The 23396-nt window shown below is 41.6% G+C and overlaps 1 protein-coding gene across 1 annotated transcript in view; it reads left to right on the top strand.

Moving 5' to 3' along the window:
• LOC122813733 (CD276 antigen-like) overlaps positions 1 to 23396 on the top strand; it is a 281152-nt gene that overhangs the window by 40607 nt on the left and 217149 nt on the right. The window contains exon 2 of the mRNA XM_044086204.1: positions 106 to 154. Coding sequence (XP_043942139.1) covers positions 106 to 154 — 49 coding nt within the window. The remainder of the gene's footprint in view (positions 1 to 105; positions 155 to 23396) is intronic.

The raw sequence follows: 23396 nt of genomic DNA on the forward strand, positions 1-23396 counted from the left end.
TCAAGTACAGTGTTTGAATGAAGCTGGTTGTCAGAACGTTTTAGAGAAGAGAAAGTTTTTTTTTCCAATAAACGTCATTAAAACAGCATTTTGTTTTTCTTCTAGGTACTTCTTTTTCTTCCTTTGCTTGTTTACTTTATTGGCGCTGTTACTGGTAAGCATCTTTTTGTTTTCTTTTAATTACTGGAATGCAACAAAATGGTTTGAGAATATTGTCCTTTTATTAATAAACAGCAGTACATTTTAAAACCACTACTAGTAGAAGACATAGAGCAAGTGCAACCAGGAGACTTGGCTTTAACTCTCATAGCATCCAGCTTTCTAACCGACTCCTTTCAAGTTGATGGGTTGTCAGGTGCCCTTTCTTTTATAATCTCATTTGAGAATGCATACAGAGAAGAATTTACCTCATGTGATGAGGATTTTTCAAAAATCTCCCTGACCCCTGTGAGGAGCCCTTCCATTTGTCACCAGATTTTTGATGGGCGCTCAGAACATCAGACATAAAGATTACAATTGTCATGTCACAGCTTTTTGAGAAAAATGAGAAATTGTGTTGCATTTTTTTCACTTTCTCCCTTTCTCTGATTTGGTTGTAGTCTTGGAATTGGTGAATAGATTGAATTTGGAGGTGGGAGTTTGCCCACAAGTGAGCCAGCTGGTTACCCATCCAGTGACATAAGGGTTAATCTCCAGCTAGGAGAGTTTCTCAATGATACCTGAGTGGGAGATTGTGTCAAAAGCCTTGGTCAAGTCAAGATAGGTGGTAGGTACTCTTTTGCCTTCATCTAGGGCTTTGGTGACATTCTCAAAGAAGTCCACCAGGTTTAATAAGCATGATCTACCCTTAGCAAAGCCAAACTGGGTCGGGTCAAGAGTTTGAAGGTCATCTATGTCCTTGTTGATAAGGTCCATGATGATTCTTTCCATGGCTTTGCAGATAAGGCAGGTTAGGCTTATGGATCGATAGTTCCCAGGGTCGGTTAATGGACCCCCTTTGTGTAAGGGGATTACTGTTGCTGTTCTCCACTCTGCTGTAACAAAGCCAGTGCTCAGGCTGTAGTTAAACAGTATGTCAAGTGGTGGTTTTACTAGGTCTTGTTTTAGATTGTTTAGTAAGCAGCCTGGGATGTCATCTGGTCCCATAGAGGCTGTTTTTTTGGCCTTGGAGAGCACAGATATGACCTGCTCTGCAGAGATTCTAGGCAGAGGGCTGGTGTCAAGTATGCTTTGGGTATGGTTGATGGGGACAGGAGGGGTGAAGTTTGCTCCAAATCTGTCAGCTGGCCGGTTGGCAATTTCCTTAGGTTTAGTATGAGTGGTACCATCCACGACACGTTCAGCACATAGCTGGGCACCTGGACAACTGATTGGGCTTTAAGACAATTCTCACTCACCAGCATGGTAGTATTTGTTTACACAGAGTATGAGACAACAATTCAAAGCTGCAGTTTATTAACACTGTTATGTTTTCAGTAATTCGTATGTTTCTGTACTACTGTAGTTTTGTTTTGTCTGCTCTTCACTGCAGAATGGTAAACTGGATCCAAGACGCTTGTGTTTGCCATTGGTCCAGGTCATGAGTGTAAAAGGTCAATTTCAGATCAGCAAGCTTATTAGTTTAACACAAACAAAACTACAAAAAAAAGTCTGGCCACAATTAGTTTAGTGTAAAAGGAGCAAACATAAAACAGTTTTGTATTTTAAATTGTATATTTATGCTTTTATATACTGTATATTCCATACTGTACTTATGTTATATTCTGTTAACTGCTGTTGGAGCTTTTCTCTCTGGGCCTCCACTGAAAATGGGCTCTGCTTGGCCCAGTGGACTTCCTCCCGGTCATCAAACTGGAAATAAAATAGATAAATACATTTGGGAAGAGTGGGAAGATGGCAAAGAGAGACAGAGAGCATGGGAGAATATGGAATCACATCTCTTATTCCTAGATACCTCTAACTGAAATTTTTAGCCTAGCCCAGTTGTAAAATTGCACTTAATTTACATGTGAAATGTTGGGACTGAGGCTGAGTGATGCAGCATTTTATTTTGCTGGGTGAAATTTCTGGGAGTTATGCCACCATTACACTGTATGAGGCATGCTTTTTCTCAGGATCACTGCAGCACTTGAGTCTCAAGCACTCAAAAGACAGGGTCTCAAAGCCAGGAACTTGAAGGCCTTGTAGCTCATATGAGCCACTGCTTGTGCATGAACTTAAATATGAGTTCAGTCAATCAGCCATGCACAGGGAGCAGGATGGGATTTTAGGGTTAAGTGGTGTGAGGGGGGTGTAGAGTTAGGGACTGGGAAGGGAGTTTTAAGTTTATGAGGCAAGGGTCCCTGGCACAAAGTGTTAGGGGATGGGATTAGGCATCTGATCCCAGTCAGATAGCCTTATAGTGCGATACCAGCTTCTAAAAGATGGTTTTGCACTTGAGATCAAACCCGAGGACTGTAGTGCTGCGTTTGTGGTCCGAAATGTAGCAACTGCTTGCTATAAATGTAGAAAGCAATTTGCTACAGTTTAAAAGAAAAAAAAAGTTCTTATTTTTTTTTAAATGAAACTTGAGCACTGTATATCTCCATTCCTGCTATAAACTGTGGAAACTGCTAGCTACAATGGGGTAATTCAAGAGCACCAGGTCCTTTTTTGTTTTGTTTTGCTTCTTAGTTGTTGAGGGGCACCTTATAAAAGGAATGTTCCAGGAGCTAGATAAGACAGCTTTGCGTCAAAAAGCTGTACTTTTATAGGGTCAGGTGTTGAGAGAGCTGCATAGAAACAGGAGTGGGCTAAAGTCCCTTTGCCTCCCCAGTACCCCCTTATTTAAAAATAAGAACTCCGTGGTCTGACAGTAGTAGGGAAAGGGCAACAATTACCTATATTCAATGCATATCATGCTCTATTACTCACACAGTATCATCACATATTAAAGAAAATGCAAATGAAACTAATTTGGTACACCGTAAAAAAAATGCCAAACAGTAAATTTCAGATGTTAAACATCAAGTGGCAGTTTCTCAACAAAGTTTAAAAAAAATGTGTGACATTCAGAGACAGTTCCATTCCCTTTCAATGGTTGCATGGAAATGTCTTTAACTTCATGTTCCCTTTTTCACATCCAAGTTCTTTAAATTATACAGTAACCGTAGTAATGTTTCCTACTTAGAATGTATTGTCACAGCTTCCATACTAAGCTTAACACACCCCCTAATGAAGTGAGTGATATTACTATATACAATATCAAATTCTGCAGTGTTTGTTTCAAAAAGTGAGTTATTTTTGCAATGAATTTTGTTGATAAGGATTGACCCTTGAAGGTTTTTTTGAAGTTGAAAATTCTTGGCTTGATGTTGTTAAAGTTTGACCCACGATATGTCACTGTCTGCATTGCTGTATAAACTATTTTTTCCATCCTAAGTGCATCAGCAGGAGAGTCTTGCATCCAGCAAGACAAATTATCATTTATGTCTAACAAATGGAAAACCCTCCACTGAAAACTAACATGTGACAGTTTATTAGTGAAACCATGATATAAGTAAGCATTGGTTTCTGTAATGAACATGGAACGTTTAAGTACCCATAATGCTTTGCTTGTGTATATAAATCATTATCAATACCTAATTTGGCATAATTTTGTCTGAGTAACCATAAGGGAAAAATTAATCACCAGTAAAGGTAAACATCAAGTAAATGTCATATTTTTGTTTTGTTTTCAAACCACTTGAAGCTCTAACCTCAGGATTGTATTTAGAAATAAAATAACCTGAAAACCCAGGTGAATGAAAATGACTTTAAGTTAAGATCTTACTAACAATACCCAGTATACAATAAACTCATAAAAGGAAGAAAGATCATTATAGATTACATCTCCACAGTTAAAAGTTGGCAGAGGTTTTAGCCAGTCCTCCCTCAGTTCCAGGGAGAATATAGTTTGTATTCTGTTTAGCTTGGGGAAGCAGTGTATGTGCAATGCTAATGTGTGCTGATTTGCTTTGGATATTGCTAACACCTACAGAAATTGCTGCACAAATGTGACCTGTTCAAAGGTTCATAGGCTGTTACTAGGCTAATGACCCCTAGGGCCTTCATAAACCTAGTTGTTCACACCAACCCAGTTTTGTCCCTGACTACCTTGGTCACCTATTAGGAAGGAGAGTATGTTGTTAAGGAGGTAGTTAAGGGATTTTGAAGAGGGGGCTGTTAATTGGAGAATATTTTACTTACTGATTGCCTTTGTCCATCAGAACATAGGAGCTAGACTGGGAGTGAATTGCTATTTCCCATCCAATTGTCAAGGTTGCGTTTGAATAGGGTCACTGAAGAACTCTGATCCATATGAACGGGGAAACTCTTCCATAACATGTTTACTTCTCATGTGAATTTTAAATGCTTGGATCTAGTGTTGCTAGTGCTGTTTGTTTTGCCGATTTGCAAAAGATCCATCAGGGCTGGATCTTATGTTTCCTTTTAAGCAAGGCATAAATTACCTTTCAGAAGCCTGTAGGATACCGAGAATAGAGACAGGGCCTTTAGGTGATTTCTGTAGGACAGGGTATTCATGCCCTGGATTCTCCCGGTGAGGAACCTTTGTGGGTATTCCAACTGCTGCAAGTGTTTGGTTAGGTAAATGCCAAAGTGAGCATTGCACGTGATGGGTCTGATAACGGCTGAGTAGAGTGGTATTATAACTTCCTTGTACCTGAATGCCGTACCCTTAGCTAAAAAGTTGAACGGCAAAAAGATATTCTTACTATCTTTACTACTTGTTGGTCAAAGTTCAGATTAGTATCTACATATGTTCACAGATCCTTGACTACTAGATCGACTCTTGGGGTATTTTATCAGTGGAGTAATTAAACTGCTTGGACTGTTTCCCAAAGGGAATTATAATGCATTTCTCAGTGTTGAGTTTTAAATGTGGCTTCTGCACCAGTCATTTGTCTGTGTTAGACACTCTTACAAGATGTTGGTGCCATGGGGGAATCTTGGATAGCTCCGAGTTTATAGTGTGTGAACTTGATGAGCAAAAAGCCTTTGACATCAGCTGTGACTTTTGAAGTAGATGCTGAACAGCAAAGGAGTAGCTAGGCCATTTGGAGTTCAAGGTGAGACCCTCCTTTGCCCCCCCACCCACCCCCTGGCCTACAGAGCAAAAAATATATATTTTTTGAATAGTTGTTGGAAAAAAATGTCTTGAACAACTTTTCACAAAAAACATAGACAAGTAGGGTCAAACGCAAGTCCAAACAGGACATTTTATTGAAAGTATAAAGCATTTTTCAGAATTAATCATTTAACTGTCACATAACGCATAACCAAACATAACACAGCTTTAGCAATTTAAAGAAACCACACAGGTATTGACAGTAAAGCAGAGTTATGTACAATCCACATATCTTGGCAGGTACAATCCAAATGCCTACAGCAGCATAACAAATTATACTATTAATAGCCTGGTAAATATGAACTGTAACACAGAAAACCATGAATTGTGGCTGTAGCACAGACAAAAAAGTCATGATCTAAGGGAAAGCAACTACAATATACATCCTGACCCTTAAAAATATGTCTGTAATGTATACTGCACAAAAAGGTTTAGGGTGCATTGCAACACCATTTGTATTTGAATTTTACATCATACTGACAGTTCCGTGTAGCACAGTGTTTTAATAGTCAGTGTTAGCTCAGTGAACACATCATCTACACAGCAATAGGTGGTTTGTCTGCTAACAGCATACCCCATTGGCATAAGTAAACAGTACACACTTACACAGTGTGTGTTCACTGTTTTGCAGCAGGGGTGTGCTCTACTCGACAATACAGGCTGTACCTCTGAGTGCCTTGTTTCAGTTATAAAATGACCCCCAAGCCTAACACACAAGTAAATATAAATGGAAAGTGTATGCAACAGAAAAAATAAAAAAATTATTGGGGAAAAAAATGATCCCTTGGATTAAATTACTTCTGACAGTGTGAGTTACACTGGTTTTAGCTCATATGGACTAAGTACAGTTATTTTTACCTTTGTGATGAGAAATTTGGCTAGGTTTAAGATTGCCCCCAAGGGTAGATAGCCTAGTATTAACCTATAAACATAGGCACTCACAAACAATTGTTTTGTTACTGCACAAAACAAGCCATGATAGTTGCATATCCAGTTCTCAGTGAGCCTGATCATCAGGGGTTTAATCTTAGGTGAGTCATCAATAAATGAAGTGTCTGAGCTAAAATTAACTTAATTTTATTTAAAACATGCATTTTATAAAAGCCCAGTAGTAATCCTAAATATCAAATCCAATAACTGTTTGTAAACTTCATTATGTTACCTATTCTATTTTATGATGCTCTTCAGCTGAGTAAACACCAAAGGAGAAAGGATTCCAAAGCCCTTCACCAATCTCTGGCTCAGACATACAATAAAATACTTCGTTATTCTGCATGTCTACATTAATCGTGAGTCTCAGGAAGCCTATTAAGAATAAAAAGTACAGTGAGACCTCATATTTGATTGATTTTTCACCTTAATTCACCTATGCAACAAATGGACTTTCGGAGTATTAAGCAACATGTACTGAATACGTAGTCCTAGCCCCCAACCATCCCTTGCAACTGTCCAGATTTTCACCTCATAACATTTGTGGCTTTCTGGCTAATCTGCCAGGACTGAACTCATTAAATAATGACATGCATTTGTGTTTGACTTCATTTTCTTCAGAAAGTACATACTAATATAAATCCTGTTATTCTAGCAACTTTCTGCGTTTATGTTTTGTAAGAGCAATATTTAAAACCTGTCCCTGTTTTTGGGCATTTGACCCCATTATTTCAGGCTTTGTCCAGATTTCTTGTGCTAAGAAGTTGAGATGTATGCCTCCGTGGCACTGCTTTCATGAGAGACAGAGACACATGTGACTGTTTTCAGTGACCAAGAAGAGACTAGTAATACAAATTTGGCGGGTGTGGGTGGCTTGCCTCACATTGGGGATGCAGGGGAGACTGCCCTCCCCTGCAAAAACACTTACATTTCAGTCAGCCTAATCACAGGTTCATAGGACAATACTAGGCTATTGCCAAAATACGAAGAATAACAGCAACTGATGGAACAGTACTCTGTTCTCGGTCCACAGATTTGTTAAAAGACAAACGTGAAGTGCTTTTCGTTTGGTATAGTAACTCAAACGTCTTCAGATGACCTTGTATTTAAACAGTGTAATGATCAAAGTTTTTTGTTGGAAAAAATGTGAGTTACTCTACCAAACGAAAAGCGCTTCATGTTTATTGTCTTAACAAAAAGTTGTGGACCGAGACCCAAGGACTGTTCCTTCAGTTGCTGTTGTTGTTCTTCATATTTTGGTGGTAGTACTTGTGGATTTACTTGCGAATACTAGGCTATTGGGCAGGAGGCCCTTATAGCACCTGTTTCCCTTGTTCAGCAGGGACATAGGTGGGATCCCAGTGGTGTATCTTCTGTTTCCCATCCAGTCGTCCAGGTTCCTTTTAAAGAGGGCTAGTGAGATACTCTGCTTGACATGGAGAGAGTCTATTCCACAGATGGGGGAATCTTTGGGACGCAAATCTATCCCGCCAACAAGTTCTTTTAATGTCGCAGACCAGGTTGAGGCCTTGCATGTGTGTTGCGCGAGTGGAGTTTGACTTATGGATATGCAGCAACTCCATTAAGGATGGGTCTGAGATGGTCTTGTATGCCAGACACAGGTTACCTCTGAGCAGTCTGTATGAGACTGAGTAGAGAGAGAGGGCTTTTAGCCTATCTGTATTGATGTTTGAGACCCTGGATTTTCCTGACCAAGAACCTCTGTGGTCTATGCAGTTGCTGTATGTGCTGGGCAAGGTACATGCTGAAAGGGGCATTGTACTTGATAATAGGTCTGATAAAGGAGGCATACACATGTTATCACCTGCTTGTTCCTGGATGAAATACCTTTGCGTATGAGGTGGGCCATGTAGAAAGCCAGAGACAACGTGGTGGTCAAAAGTCAGGTTGCTATCAACCTGGGTGCCCAAGTCCCTCACGACTGATTGTGCGCTTAGTACATTGTTATTAATGTGATAATTAGTAGAGATGCCATTTTCCCCAAAGGGGATAAAGATCCATTTCTTGGCATTCAGTTTGGGGCCATGCTTCTGGCACCAGTCATTAGTTTGGGTAAGGCCCTCTTGGAGGATGTTCACATCACTAGGTAAATTTAAGACAGCACCCAGCTTGCAGTTGTCTGCAAACTTGGTCAGCCACAGTCCACTGGTTTTGGCTTGCACCTCAGAAAAGTATATCCCAAACAGTACAAGCCCCAAGACCGATCCTTGGGGTACACCGCTTATTACAGGTCTACTACTAGAGGTGGCTTCCCCTATTTTGATTGAGTGGGTTCTGTCAGTGAGACATTTAGCTACTCGTCTAGTAACATATGGGTTGATGCCTAGCTGGGAGAGTATCTGTTATGCCTGAGTGGAGAATAGGGTCAAAGGCTTTGGCTAGGTCAAGGTAGGAGGTATGCACTGTCTTCCCCTCATCCATGGCTTTGGTGACTGTTTCAAAGAAGTAAGACAAGTTTAACAGGCATGATCTCCCTTTGACAAAACCAAACTGTATGAAGTCAAGTATTTGGAGGTTGCCAATGTCCTTGTTTATAAGGTCCATTATAATACTTTCCATGGCCTTGCAGATTAGGCTAGTTAGGCTGGTGGGCCTATAATTGCTTGGGTTGGTGGACACTCCACCTTTGTCACCTTTGTGTAGAGGAATGACAGTGGCTGCCCTCCATTCGGCTGGGATGAAGCTGGTGCTCAAGCTTTAGTTGAATATGGTGCCTAATGGTGTTGAGAGCTCTTGCCTGAGTTCATGTAGGACACAGCCAGGGATGTTGTTGGGTCTCACGGAGGCTGTACTTTTTGCCTTTGAGAGGACATTACAGACCTCCCTGGTGATGAGGTGAGGGGAGTAGGTGCTGGGGATGTCCTGGCTTACTGATGGGGGGTGAAGTTTTCACTGAACCTGTCTTGTCAACAGGTTGGCTATAGCTACGGCATTTGTGTATGTGGTGTTCTTGACCACCAGTTCAGAGTAGATTTGGGTGTTACCTTTGAGATTGCGAATGTATGTGAAGAAGACCTTGTGATTGTCCTTAGTGGATGTGGCCAGTTTGGACTCAAAGTCAGTCTTAGAGGATTTCACCAGTGACCTTATTTGCTTGTTCAGACAAAGGAGAGATTGCTTCCAACTTGGCACGTGCTCCTTCTTGGTCCTGGACAGCAATTTTTTTTCCTTTTATTAGAGTTTGTTTATTGCTGCTGTCCACCAGACAGGTTTACTCTTCCCTGAGAAAGATGATTTGGTCCTCTTAGGTACTGCCGAGACCATGCAGCTATGTAGGTGCCCATTTAGTTTTTTGGTGTAGGCTTGGACATTAGTGCTAGTTTCAACTGAAGGGATGGTGCTGTGAAGCTGCTTATGCTTACTGTCAGTAGGTTGCAGTCAGCTTTGGAAAACTTTCATCATTAGGGGGGTTTAATCTTTGGTGAGTCATAGTCGAAGGATTTACTATGTCTTTGTTTTAAAATCAAGAGAAATATGCATTAAAATTATGCTTGGCTTTGCTGCCTGTCAAGCAGTGTAGCTGCATTGTTTGCCTTCTTTCTCAGAATGTCATGGCAGTTTCTTCAGTAGTTTGTCCATGTACGCACAAGCATTTCATTGACATCAAAATGAATCATTTCGCCCAATGATCACTAGTTAGTCCATGTATGCATAAACACCCAAATAAAGCCAAAATTAATCATTTCCCACAAACGTCCCTTCAGTAGTATGTCCAAGTATACACCAGCACCAGAATGAAACACTTCCCCCAACAACTCTTTCTGTAGTTTGTCCATGTATGCACAAGCACCAGATGATACCAGAATGAAACAGTTCCACCCAAAAATCCCTTCAGTAATTTTGAGCACTCAAATGAGATCAGAATGAATCATTTCCCCTCAAAAGATCCTTTCATTTGTCTGTCCAAGTGGGCACAAGCACCAAAATGAAACATTTCCCCCTAACGACCCCTTCAGTAGTCTGTTGTTGTGCACAAGCACCAAAATGAAACATTCCCCCAACAACCCCTTCAGTAGTCTGTCCTTGTGCACAAACTCCCAAGTGAAACATTTCCCTCAACGACCCATTCAGTCATCTATCCAAATATCCACAAGCACCAAAATGAATTTCCCCAGTGACCCCTTCAGTAGTCTGTCCATATATGCACAAGCATTCAAATGATACCAGAATGAAACAGTTCCCCCAACAATCCCTTCAGTAGTTATGAGCCCTCAGATGAGACCAAAATGAATCATTTCATCCCAAGCGCCAAAATGAAACATTTCTCCCAGTGACACCTTCAGTAGTCTGTCCAAATATGCATAAGCACCAGAATGAAACATTTCCCCCTACAACTCCTTCACTAATATGTATGCACAAGCATCCAATTTGAAATTTTTGGGGGGCAAGGCTTGTAAAGGCTCCAGGGCCATTAGCCTAGTACACACGTATGAACATTTCCCACAATAACCTCTTCAGTAGTCTGTCCAAATATGCACAAGCACCAGAATGAAATATTTCCCCAATGACCCTTTCAGTAGTCTGTATGCACAAGCACCCAAGTGAAATATTTCCTCCAATGACTCCTTCGGTAGTCTGTTTAAGTATGCACAAGTACTAAAATGAACTAGCAAGTAACCCTACTTACTACAGAGACTTTTTTTCCTGCCCTAGCACCTCTCTTCACATACAAAATGTGCCTACAGTGAGTGGTTTTGATTAAGAAAACACTACATCCCTCAGCTCACTATGGGCGCCAGTGATGCAGCTAAAGACACTGTTGTTCTTGCACCATTGCACTGTGCCCTCTACCTGCACAGCCAGTCACAGGTCTTTTGGGGTGGTGCAGAAGCAAGAAGACTTAAGTGTGTGTGGTACGTAGGAATGTTTTGGACATCTATTGAGGACATGTGTGGCTGCTTCCCTTAAAAGAAAAAAAAAATATTTGTCTACAAGTAATGTTTTTATTTTACATTGGAAAGTTGTGCTCTGGACAAGACATTTCCTGGGGCAGTTGCCCCATTTGCCCCACACTAGCTATGTTACTCTCAAACAGGAGCAGGCCCAGCTTGGAGCCGTGAGGTACTCTGCTGTTGATGGATTTCTTGGCGGAGTTGGTCTCACCAGTCCTGACTTCCTGGCCCTGTCTGTGAGCAAGCCAGCAATCTAGCAAGTTTTGTAGGCATTTATGACTAATTTGTAGAGTTTGTCAACAAGACCAGTGTGGGGTATTGTATCAAATGCATTGGAGAGGTCAAGTTTTGTGGTATTCATTGTTTTACCCTCATCCATTGTCTTGGTGACCGTCTCAAAGATATCAGCCAGGTTAAATAGGCATGACCTTCCCTTAACAAGTTGGGATGGATCCAATGTCTGTAGGTTGCCAATGTCCTTGTTTATCGTATTCATGATAATTCATTCCATAGCTTTGCATATTAGACTTGTTAGTCTGATGAGTCTCTTGTGGGTCAATTGATGGTCCACCATTATAAAAAAGGATGACCATTGTAGCCCTCCATTCTCTTAGTACGTAATCTGTTTTGAGGCTGTAGTTGAAGAGTGCTGCAAGTGGTCCTGATAGGTCATGTTTTTAGACTATTCAGGAGGCAGCCAGGAATATTGTTGGGCCTATTGAGGTAGTATTTTTGGCCTTAGCAAGTGCCACCAGAACCTTATCCCTGCTAATAGTTAGGGGGAGTATGTGAGTATGGTCTTCACGGGGGTAGCAGAGGGGGAGTGGATGTCTAGTTTCAGCTGAATTTATCAGCCAGATTCACTATGTCTCCCTAATCATCGAAGGTGGTGCAGTTTACCACCAGTTCAGCACACTGCTGTATGTTAACTTTAAGGTTCTGGACATAGCTGAAGAAGGCCTTGTGATTGTCCTTAGCCTGAGAGGCTATCCAGACTTTGTAGTTTGCTTTATTAGACTTAATTAGATATCTTAGTGTCTTGTTTAGTTAAATCGAAGAGAGCTAATTTCTTTATGGAAGTTGCTCTTTCTGATTTTAGGGGTTCCCTTCAGAATCTCGAACTACTGAAATCCTGAATTTCAGTAGCCCGAGACCAGAAAGGCGAATGTGCAGAATACCAAAACCCCAAAAGCACGAAATTCAAAATCCCAAAGTTCAGAGATTTTGAATTAGCAGCTCTGGTGTTGCAGTGTGCAAGTGCATGGTTGGAGATGTAGGTAAGTGTTTGTGTTTTTACGGGTTATGGGTAGGGGCTTTAGTGTGTGTCTTCGTGTTTTGTTAGTGTGATGTGCATGTGTGAGGGGAATGTAGCTTGTGTGATGGTGTTTATGTGTGTTTGTCTGTGTAGTGCGACCTCGAAGTTGGTATATTTAAGTAGGGGAATGTGGGGGGTGCAGCCCCCTCATGGGGGGGGTGCAGGGGGGCTTGCCCCCTTCTTGTATGTAGGGCAGGTGTTTGTGTATGTGTAGAGAGGTGTACATTTGTGTCTGGTATGTTTAGTGTAGAAGTCGCGATTTTAAATTTCGCACTTCTGGGGTTTCGGGTTTATAGATTTTTGGCTTCATGGTCTTGAGATACTGAAATTCAAGATTTCAGTTTTACGAGATTATGAAGTGAATCCGATTTTAGTCATGACTTTTTTCTTTTGTTACATACCCTGTCAGAGGATTCCACTTTGTTTTTTGTTTCTGGTGTGTACTGCAGTCTTTATGCACCCATTTACACGTTTCTGTAAATAATTCTGCATAGGTAGCTGTGGTCTTGGGGTTGGGGGAAGTCTTGAATTATGACAATCTGTTGCTTAATAACATGTAGTTTGCCTTAGAATAGTTACTGTTACAAGCTTATTTTTTATTAGAAACTTTAAACAAAAGATGGCTCGGAGATAGTAACAATCAGGACACAATCAGAATTGTCCACCTTTAATTACTGTGAACTTCATCAGAAAAATAAAAATCCATTGACAATGAATTTAAATAGTCATAGTTAAAAATCACATGATAATATGATCCAATCACAACTATATAAAATCACTCAAATGTTTAAAAACATCAAACACTTTGAAATACATTAAATAGTAAATAATAAAAATTATTGAATCAAAGCGTGTACAAGTATTTTACATAAATACAAAAATATATATATATATATATCCAATCTGAGAACATGTTTTTGATGTAATCCAATGGCACACATTGAGGCACGATGCTAAGAGGTTTCTTTGTAGACGGGATATGGTGAATTGGATGGCGATTGTCTCTAACAGGTAAGAGTTGTAAGACTCTTGGGGCATAGATGTTACCCTATAACTCCAAAGCATCATCCTGTTTGACCAGCCTGGAAGAATATTTGTTGCTAATATAGATTAAGACACTGCCACCTTTAGTACCTGTCTGTACTGTTGTTAGTCTGAATGTGTGGAAGGCAATATAACCTTGGACTGCCACAGTATTTTTAAGGCTTTAATCCAGGTGCTAGTAATGGAACAGATGTCTACATTCTCCACAGTGAGGAGAGTTTGTAGTGTGTGGATGTTTTTGTTTAGGCTGCTAACATTGATCAGTTACACCTTAGGGTTGCTTTGTGTCTTTTTTACTATGTTGGTAGTTTTGTTTTGGCATTGCCTAAAAAAGTCTGTAAGGGAGTGGATAAAGCTTTAGCCCTTATAAGCCAAGGGGAAGCAGGTGCAGACCATCCTTGGCAAAGAAACATCATCTGTTAAATCTGTCAGCAAGGGAGGGCAGTTTATTTCCCTGGTGTGACACTAGCAACTGTCAGTTATTAAAATCAATAATTTTATGCACATGCTGTGGCATCACCCTTGGTGAAGGTAGAATGATTCTTAGTGCAAGGCTTGTACCTATCTTTAACACATATGCAGAGAGCTCCATAATGCTCTTTTTATATAGTTCAGTGAGTTATGGTTCAGATCATTTAAACACACACGGAGTATGATAGAATCATATGTTATCTAGGGTGCAGTGACTTGAGGGCATACATGATATTCAGGATCCTGGCTCCAGATAGGCAACAAACAGTTATCTTTTCCTTGTGCAACCTGGTGAATGGGGCATTTGTGTGTCATACAATGGAATCCCCAATGAAAACTTGCCTTATGGGCTTATTCTTTCGGGACCATTGGGTGTAGGCTTATCTGTGGTGTTTGTTTTTGGTATGTGCATTAATGATTGTTGAGGAGAGTGTTGCCATTAGATGGTTTAGGAGGTATTTGAGGTTTGAGATGGTTTCTTTTAAGTACCTCAGCATAAGAAGATCTATGTGAGTGGGATGAGTGGTATGTGTGAGGGATGTATTGTGTGTGGTGTTCTCAATGTCATTTGTAAGTGAGATTTTTGCCTCTGGAGAGGTTGTGCATTTACATTTGTTTTTTTAAGGATTAACTGGTTGTCTGAGAACATGAAACAGTTGTTATATTGTCTCAGGAGGCCCATATCTACTATATGCACAGAGACGTTTGAAAATTGCATATCCATGTTGTCCGGTCTTGTATTAGAGTGAGCTATTATGGTTTAAGGATTGGGTTTCAACAGGGGTCTCCTAGACTGTTAAGTGGGAAAAGTATATGAGTACCATACACAGCAGACTATAGCACTGAAAGAGTAGAGGGAGTGATTTTGGAAGTTAGATTACTGTAAGTGGCATTAGCGAGAGATACAGCCTTCCAAAACTACAACAGAAAAATTGGTTGGGTTAGAGAAAAATTCAAGCTGCAGGAAGCAATTCTTAATTATCTATTGTGGTGAGATGTCTTTGTTTAACTTTTAGCTGAAGTGCTTCCACTACACCAGTCAAATCTTGATGGCTACACCAAATTCCATGGACAGTGATACATAGATTTAAGGCTCAAGCAATAATCCAATCAGTAGGTAGATCAGCAAAAAACATTAAAGTTAGTTTCACTCTCACTGAAACTTATTTCTGGCCCAAAGGCCTGTTGGCTACTTTTAACAAGGCAGGTTAATCTTAAGAAGTAAAATACTTATTTACAAAAAGTCAAATAATGTACTTAAAAACAAGTCAGAGATTAACTGGGTGTAAAACAGTTCTTAATTTTCTTTCATAGAGATACTCAGACGCTAGATTTATTTATTTAGTGTTTAGCAAAATGCTTTCATTACACCAATCAAGCTACACTAAATTCCAGGGACAGTGAAACAAATGCTCATTACAGCACCAGTTAGGTCTGTCATGAAGGGCACATTCAAACAATATTATGGTTGGCAGAGGAACTGTATGGAAAAAGCAAGCATAGAGTTGTTAAACCTTAGTCTTTTTGTTTCACTAAGTGCCTGGTTTCAGCAGGCCGTGTAACTGCATCTTTATGCTACCCTTCCAGTGTGATATGTTTACAAATGTGGCCATGTCTTGAGGAGAAAGGCGCTGTATAGTTGCTATTAGGTATCTGGAGTCATTAATACTTTCTTGGCATTTAATATGAATACTTTACCCCCTCTGTCTGCTGATCATCAGCAATTTGTCTCCTCCTTATCTCTCATGGCAAGAATCAATTAAGAAGGGAGTCAACCCCCTCTGTCTGCTGATCGTCAGCAATTTGTCTCCTCATCTCTGATGGCAAGAATCAATTAAGAGGGGAGTCATTAAGGCAGCCATCACAGGTATCTTCAGGGTTTTTGCTTGATGGACCTACATCCCTTCACATTCTCACCTAAGCAGTGGAAGCGGGGCAAGCAATGGGATGACCTTTACTGGTCATCCTTCAGTTTTGCAAGGAATCTTGGCAGCAAGAGCCCTGCTCCTTTCCCTTGTGCATGGAATGTGGCTTTCCTGGACTCACTTGATAAATCACACTTCTCTGTATGTTCCTGAATGCATGGAGCCTTTCCCTTCCTCAGGAGAGGTTAGTTGGTCATGCCCCTTCACTCCTCTCCCTTTTTGCCTGGCTACTCCAGTGTCAGGGTTACTGACTGAACCCCAGCTTCTGGGTCGAAGTCACATGTCTGTCTCTCTCTGCCACAGATTCAGGCTAAGACAAAAGTGGGAAAAAAGTTGCATTGTACTTGCCTTTTACGATGAAGTGCAATTTGTAAAAGAACGTGTAAAATTGTATACAAGGGTACACTTACTAGTGTGGGAATATATCTCAGTTTAAAAGTGAAACTAAATTGCTTCTTGACAGTGGAGGTCTGCAGTGCATGCTCCTTGGAGGTTGCTTCTCTGGATCACATGATGATAATGCCTTACTTGTACAGTAGTTTAGCAAGACTCTGTTCTTCCCCAGAAGTATGAAACAGTGAAAATGGGAAAGGTGTCTTCTAAAATTCAACCAAAGCCAAAGAAAATCCTGCTCTGGGACATATAAACAAAGAGACTGATTGCTAACTGAGAAAATAACAGGATTTAGAAAAGCTAGTGGAGTTGCTACATTGTCCGCTGGAACACTTTTTTTATTGTTATTTTTAATTTGTTTATCTGGTATGCAGGCTGAACCGTAGCTACTTTTCAGCCATGACCTAGGCCAGAAGCACATGGAGGGGGTGATACAAGTTTATAATCAGTATAAATAGCAGTGATAATGAGAAATAAAACAGCATTCATTTTACTGAGAACGTTCATTACAGAAATAGGCGGACAGCAGTTACATGACAGTTATATGCAAGATATATGAGTGGTATATAATTAAAAAAAAGATTCAGATTATTAATATGTGGGTGGGAGGTTGGCGTAATAGTTAAGGTGCTTACCTTTGAAACACAAGGTGCAGGGTTTGATTCTGTCATGGGGAAATTGGCTAGGCTTAAAATGGCCCGCAAGGGAAGTTAGCCTAGTACTAACCTATGAACCTATAATATGCAAAAGGTTTATTTACATATGAAGACATATATCTCCCAAAAATAAATAGCATTACATCTGTAATGCAGGGGATAGTTAAATAACTGTGGCTGTTCAGCAATAGATTTTGCTGTGCCATCTAGGGTTTATATTTGTATTAAACATTGTCTGTAAAGCAGCATTTGTATTTCTTTTTTAAATGATTAAGTAGTTATTTTCTAAATAGTCTCTCTGCATCTTTGTTTCTCAAGGAAGTTCATTGCAGGTGCTTAGATCTTGGAAAACATTTTTTACGTTTGGAGTTTCCAAACTAAGGTGACAGTGATGGGTTAGTGCTTTTTTCCCTATATCATAAGATAAGGTCTGATCTTAAGTTTGTTTGCTTAGTTTCATTGGTGAGTGATATTTGTTAATAAGCTTAAATGTAAATGCTGGCAGCAACAAAAAGTGGCTGTTTACATGGAGATGTAACTCTTTCCCAAGATTTGAAGAATCTGTGGTGCAGCGGTAGCGTTGTTGCCTCACAGCAAGAGGTTCTCCCATTCGATTCTTGTCTGGAGTGCGGGGAGTGCATTTTGTGTGGAGTCTGCATGTCCTCCCCGCGGTTGGCGGTGTTCGAAAGACATGCTTAAATGGGCATGCCTTCGTTGAAAGCTGAATGTCGAGCTGGCACCTCAGCTTTCATGAAAATCGACTGCCAATTGTTAGTGGACCGGAGTTCCGTTGTGGTGACCCCTAACTGGGAAAAGCCGAAAGATAAACAACAACAACATATTTTCCTGGTGGTATGATGGTGGTTGGACTATAGCAATGTGTGTGCTGAAATTTACCACTACTAAAGAGAAATCATATCCTACTTGATGGATTACACTTTAATAGTTACTACACACTCAGCTTTTATTTATAAATTTTAGATATATTATAACAAGATTTTAGTGAGTTTGTAGACTTTGGTTGCAATGTGTTCCATGGGTGGGGTGATTGCTAATGTGGAATCAAGATGAGTACCTGTGTAGTTATAGTTGTGTACGGTGTAATCATTTTTCATGTTTAGATATTTTTATTCACCTTTTACTTTAAGTCTTTATCATGTTGAGAGTCTGTTCTTGATGCACAGCTGACAGAGATAAAGTCCTTTTCACTTGTTTCCTCTTCACAAGTTTGGTAGTTGGATCTCCTGTGCGTAGCAGAATATCATCTGCATTGCTGGTTACAGCATCTCAGTAGTGATGTTACTGAATTCCAGCAGGGAAAGTCCCAGAGCTGGGCAGTGTGTACCTCCCACCATGACATAAAAGATCTGCTGGTTAGGTACTTATTAAGCCAGGTTAGTACTTTAGTGATGAAATTAAAAGGTGTTTAAGTTTGTTAACCATGAAATACTGCTTTTCAATCTCAAAGGCTGTTTTAAGGTCAGTAAAGATTTTATCTGTTAGGTTGTTTTCAATGCTGGAGTATATTGTATCTGTTACTAAGTATAAAGCTGTCAGAGTGCTGTGCTCTGCTCTGAATCTATGTTGTAAGTCAACCAAGAGTTTGTTGGCATGTATATGTATGCATGCATAGCATTCTGTGAAGGAGCTTGGATCAAGGCTCAGGGGACAGATGTAGGACAGATGTCTTGGCATACTTCTCAACTGTCCAGATTTTCACCTCATATTTTTGGACTGTCTGTCATAAAATTTGTGATTTTTGTTTTTTAATTTTTTTGTGGCAAATTAGTGAGGATTTAATTCACTAAATGATGAGCATTTGAGTTTCAAGTTTCATATATTTCTGAAAATGCATTGCAACACAAGACCTTTTCTTCTAGCAACTTTTTAAGTTTATAAGAGCAATATTTAAAATTTATTCCTAGATGTTCGTGTTTCACTGTTGTAGTCATCACATTTGGGTTATCCCTGCGAGGGTAGCCCTCAGTCGGCCCGAATACCAGAGGCTTAGTATTTCTGTGTCGGTTGCTGTCGCTTCAGGACTGACGTCAGGTCATCAATAGTATAAAATAAGGCAGCCGACGCCATTACATCAGTCTTTCTTGCCAAGGAGCCAGAAGCAGAAGCAGTTCGCACGAGTGCCAGTCAGCCACTACCTGAGTTTTCGTTTTCCGAATTGAAGTTGAAGTCTTCTAAAGCCAAGTACCCCATTGGGGATCCTTTTTTCTTGCTCTAACCGATGTCATAAAGTTAGCAATTGTCTCACCGGTGGAAAGCAAATACCACACCAAAACTTTCATTCTTACTGCGTCACTTGCTTATGCCCAGACCAGGACTTCCCCTGCTGTCACTTTTGTGCTTTGTTCAATGCCAGAACTATACATCATCAGGCCCTTATTGTAGCTAGATATTTTCGCTCACAGTCCTTGAATTCTGATATGGCTTTGGTAAGCCATCTGAGAGCAGATCATCTGAAAAAACGTAAGGATAAAGGCTAGTCATCCGTTCTCCGGTTCTCAGTGAGGTGCTTTTGCAGCCCCTGATGCCTGCTTCTGTGGATTTGCAGGCCGCTACCGAGACCCTTTTGGAGTCTGGTATGCTGCAAAACTCTTCATTGGCTAAGGATCCTGTGGTTGTCTCTACCTTGCAGGGGTCCGGAGCCACTGAGCAGGCACCGGCTTCCGAGGAAGTACTTCGCACTACTAATTCTCGACACAAACCAACTACTTCTTTCACGTCTATGGTTCTTTTGAAAACTACCGAGTTTCTAAGGCCCAGGGTACGAACCACACCCAAGAAACTGACGACCCCATCTCAGGCACCTGCTTCCTTGCCTCAGTCTCAAATGCTTAAAATGGCGGAAGACTTATAATGCTGATCAGGGAAAGCCAAGCTACCCCTTCCAAAAGAAAAAGATTTGTCCCCAGTAGTTTTATCTGAACAGGAGTCTGATGACTCTGATGCATCTGAATATGAAGACATGCAACTCCTCTCTGCTTATGAGGACTCTGATGCAGAGGAATCCATTCAGACTCCCCATCCGAGGATTTTTCCTTTGGGTAAACACTTCATACTTTAAGGGAGCATTTCCAATGAGAATGTCAGGACTACCCGGAGCATTTCCAATGGGACTGTCAGGACTACCCTCAGACTAAAAAGAGACTCAGGGAATTCTTAGATCTTCCACAGCACAGACCCTTGGCCATTCCTCCTGTCCTGGATGTTATGGATAATGTTTTCATGGAATTTAGTTTGACTCCTGACATCCTCCCTCCTACTCCCAGGAAACCTGACCGGTATTAGAGTCCCTGACTCACACAAATTTCTTTTCAAAAATCCTACTGCTGACCCTGAGGTTATTTCCCAAGGGCCTAAAAGAATTAAAGCAACTTCTGCTAAGAATCCTCAGATAGGGATTCCTGAGCATTAGACAGATGGGGTAAAAAAGTATACACCTCTGCTACTTTTGCTATTAGAGCATTAAATTGTCAGTTCCATATGCTAAAATTTCAGCAGCATACCATGGAACTCCTTAAACAAAAAATATATTTTCCTGCTTGTGCATAAAATAGAGTTACAAGAGTTAATGCATTCTGCAAGTCAAGTAACTAAGCACACCTTACACTGTGGTTTTGACGCCCTACAAGCATCTTTCAGGGCACCAGTCACTAGTTCTGTCCTTAGAAGGCATGCTTGGCTTAAGGAACAGCCCCTGCCAGACCATGTCATATCTAAATTATTGGATGCACCCTTGCACAAAGACAACTTATTTGGCACCAAGGCAGAGGAGTTCTTAAAAAAAATGGAAGAAAAAGCTAAATCTATGCAGACAGTTAAGGATTTCCTGCAGGTCCAGCCACCAGGTTCAGTAGGCATTGCCCCTCCAAGCACTGGTCCTTTCCTGCCCTCTCCAGGTCAGTTCAGCCCAGACCCTGGGGAAGCAGACCTCCCAGACAACAGCCACAGGGAATGAAAAGATCAAAGCAATGGAGTACCTCCACTTCACCAGGGAGTGCAAAGCCACCCCTTCATGGTAAGAACTCACAATGACTCTCTACTTCCACCCCTTCCCTCTGCCCACCTGCACTTGTCCCTAGGAGGAAAACTCTCCTTCCATGGAAGCACCCCGGGCCACCATTACCAACGACCGCTGGGTCCTCAACATAGTGTCCCAGGGATACAAATTTTCTTTCCACACACTACTAACCCCAAAAGGTTTCCCAGATCTTCCTGCAAACCAGTGGGGAGAGGCCAAAAAGCAAGTTCTTTCCCTGCTCTCTATGATGGCAATAGAGCACGTTCCTGCTGACATGGTTTCTACTCCGGGCTCTTTCTGGTACCCAGAAAAGAGGGCACCTGGCACCCCATCCTCGATTTATCCATTCTAAACACCTTCCTGGTGATACTAAAATTCAAAATGCTCACCCTCCAACAACTACTACCAATGCTCTCCAAGAATGCTTGGCTACCCTCCCCCCCAGACCTAAAAGAGGCCTACCTCCACGTCCCAATCAGGGAATCATGCAGGAAATATCTACATTTCAGGGCAGGATCTCTGCACTTTCAGTTCTCTGTGCTTCCCTTTGGCTATTCTACTGCTCCCAGAGTTTTCACAAAATGTCTGACTCCCGCCATTACTTTTTGCAGGCAAAGAAATATTCAAATTTACCCATAGTTAGAGGACTGCCTAATTCAGGCAGACAGTCAGAGAAAGCTGCTCAAGCACCTGGTCTTTGTAAAGGACCTACTGACCTCCCTAGGGTACACTATCAACCAAAAATAAATCCAATCTAGTACCCACCCAAAAAATTATATTCCTGGGAGCAAGCCTGGACACAGCATCCCAGATGGCCTTCCTTACACCAGAAAAACAAACTTACCAGCAGCCTGTTTCTATTAACTAGCCACCAGACCCCAGTTATCCGCAAGGAAAATCCTGCAACGTCAGGAGTTCATGGCATCTTGCATTCTACTCATTCCATATGCCAGACTGCATATGAGGAAACTTCAGTGGTACCTAAAAAGCCTTTGGTGTCAACACTCTCAAGACCTGGAAACTCTTATACCAATGATACCTTGCCTAAGGAAATGTTTTCTTTGGTGGGCAGCAACATGCTACCACAACAAGGGACCACCCTTCTCTCCACCCCACACCGCCCAGACCCTCACCACAGACTCATCAAACTATGCCTGGGGTGCACAACTGGACGTCAGGTGCATACAGGCCCAATGGAGCCCATATCAAATACATCTGCACATCAACCAAAAAGAATTGTTAGCTGTCCAGCATGCATTGACAGCTTTCAGACCACTTCTCTTCCCAGGAGCTCTACTGTTCAAAACAGGCAACACCACTGTGATGTGGTATATCAACAAGCAAGGAGGGACTCACTCATACCCTCTATGCAGGCTTGCCATGACCCTTTGGCACACAGCCTCAGCCATGCAACTACACCTGTTTGGACAATTCCTGTCAGGCTCTCTAAACTCTCTGGCAGACAACTTCAACTTAAGCAGAAATCTTCTGGACCCACATGAGTGGCAGCTAAACCAAAGAACCTTCACCCTTATAACTCAGAAATGGGGCACCCCAAAGGTCAACCTCTTTGTTTCCCACTCCAACCATCAGCTCAGCAAGTTCTGCACCAGGGAGCCTCACTGCAGGGCCTGGAAAGTGGATGCTCCACCCTTCCAGTGGGTCATCCTCTCGGTCTATGCATTTCCCCCACTACCTCTCATTACCAGGGTACTGCTCAAAATAAGGGAGGAAAAACTGAGGACAATCCTCATTGCCCCAGACTGGCCACGCCAGCACTGGTACCCACTGCTGCGCAGCCTGTCCCCTCTGCCACCATGGCATCTTCCACAGATCCGAACACTCATGACCCAGAGGGAAGGAGAATTCATTAATCCCCAATTGCAGACCCTCATTGGCAGCCTGGCTTATTCCCTGACCACTGTACAAGCTGCCAGTCTCAGTAAACAGGTTCTAGATGTTATGCATGAGGCCAGATGCCCTAGCTCTCAAATGTCTTATGCTGACAAATGGAAAAGGTTCTGCATCTGGATCCAGGCTAAGGGAGCCGATACAGCACAGCCCTTCCTACCTCTCATCCTGGATTACCTAGCTGACCTAGTACACAGTGGTCTATCCTTTTCCTCTATTAAAATTCATGCCACTGAGCAATCTCTTTTCTCGCACCCTGTCATCAAACAGTTCCTAAGAGGGGCTAGCAACTTGAGGCCACACAGAAGAGCACCTACCCCAGCTTGGGACCTGAACTTTGTATTGGAAAAGCTCACCCTGCCCTCCTTTGAACCAGCAACTTCAGCAGAGTTAAAGTTTCTCTCATGGAAGACCGCCTTGCCTCTGACCATCACGTCAGCCAGAAGAGTATCTAAGCTACAAGCACTAATGGCTGTAGAACCCTTCATCATTTTCTATGTAGACAGAGTCTCCCTCAGGACTAACCCATCCTTCATGCCAAAAGTGGTGTCCAGTGGTGGCTCTCAACCAATCCATTCATTTGCCCACCTTTTCCCTAACCCACAAAACAAGGGGGAAAGGATACTGCACTCGCT

The sequence above is a fragment of the Protopterus annectens genome, chromosome 10.part0, assembly GCF_019279795.1.
Source record: "Protopterus annectens isolate FY-2018-M chromosome 10.part0, PAN1.0, whole genome shotgun sequence".
NCBI lineage: Eukaryota > Metazoa > Chordata > Ceratodontiformes > Protopteridae > Protopterus > Protopterus annectens.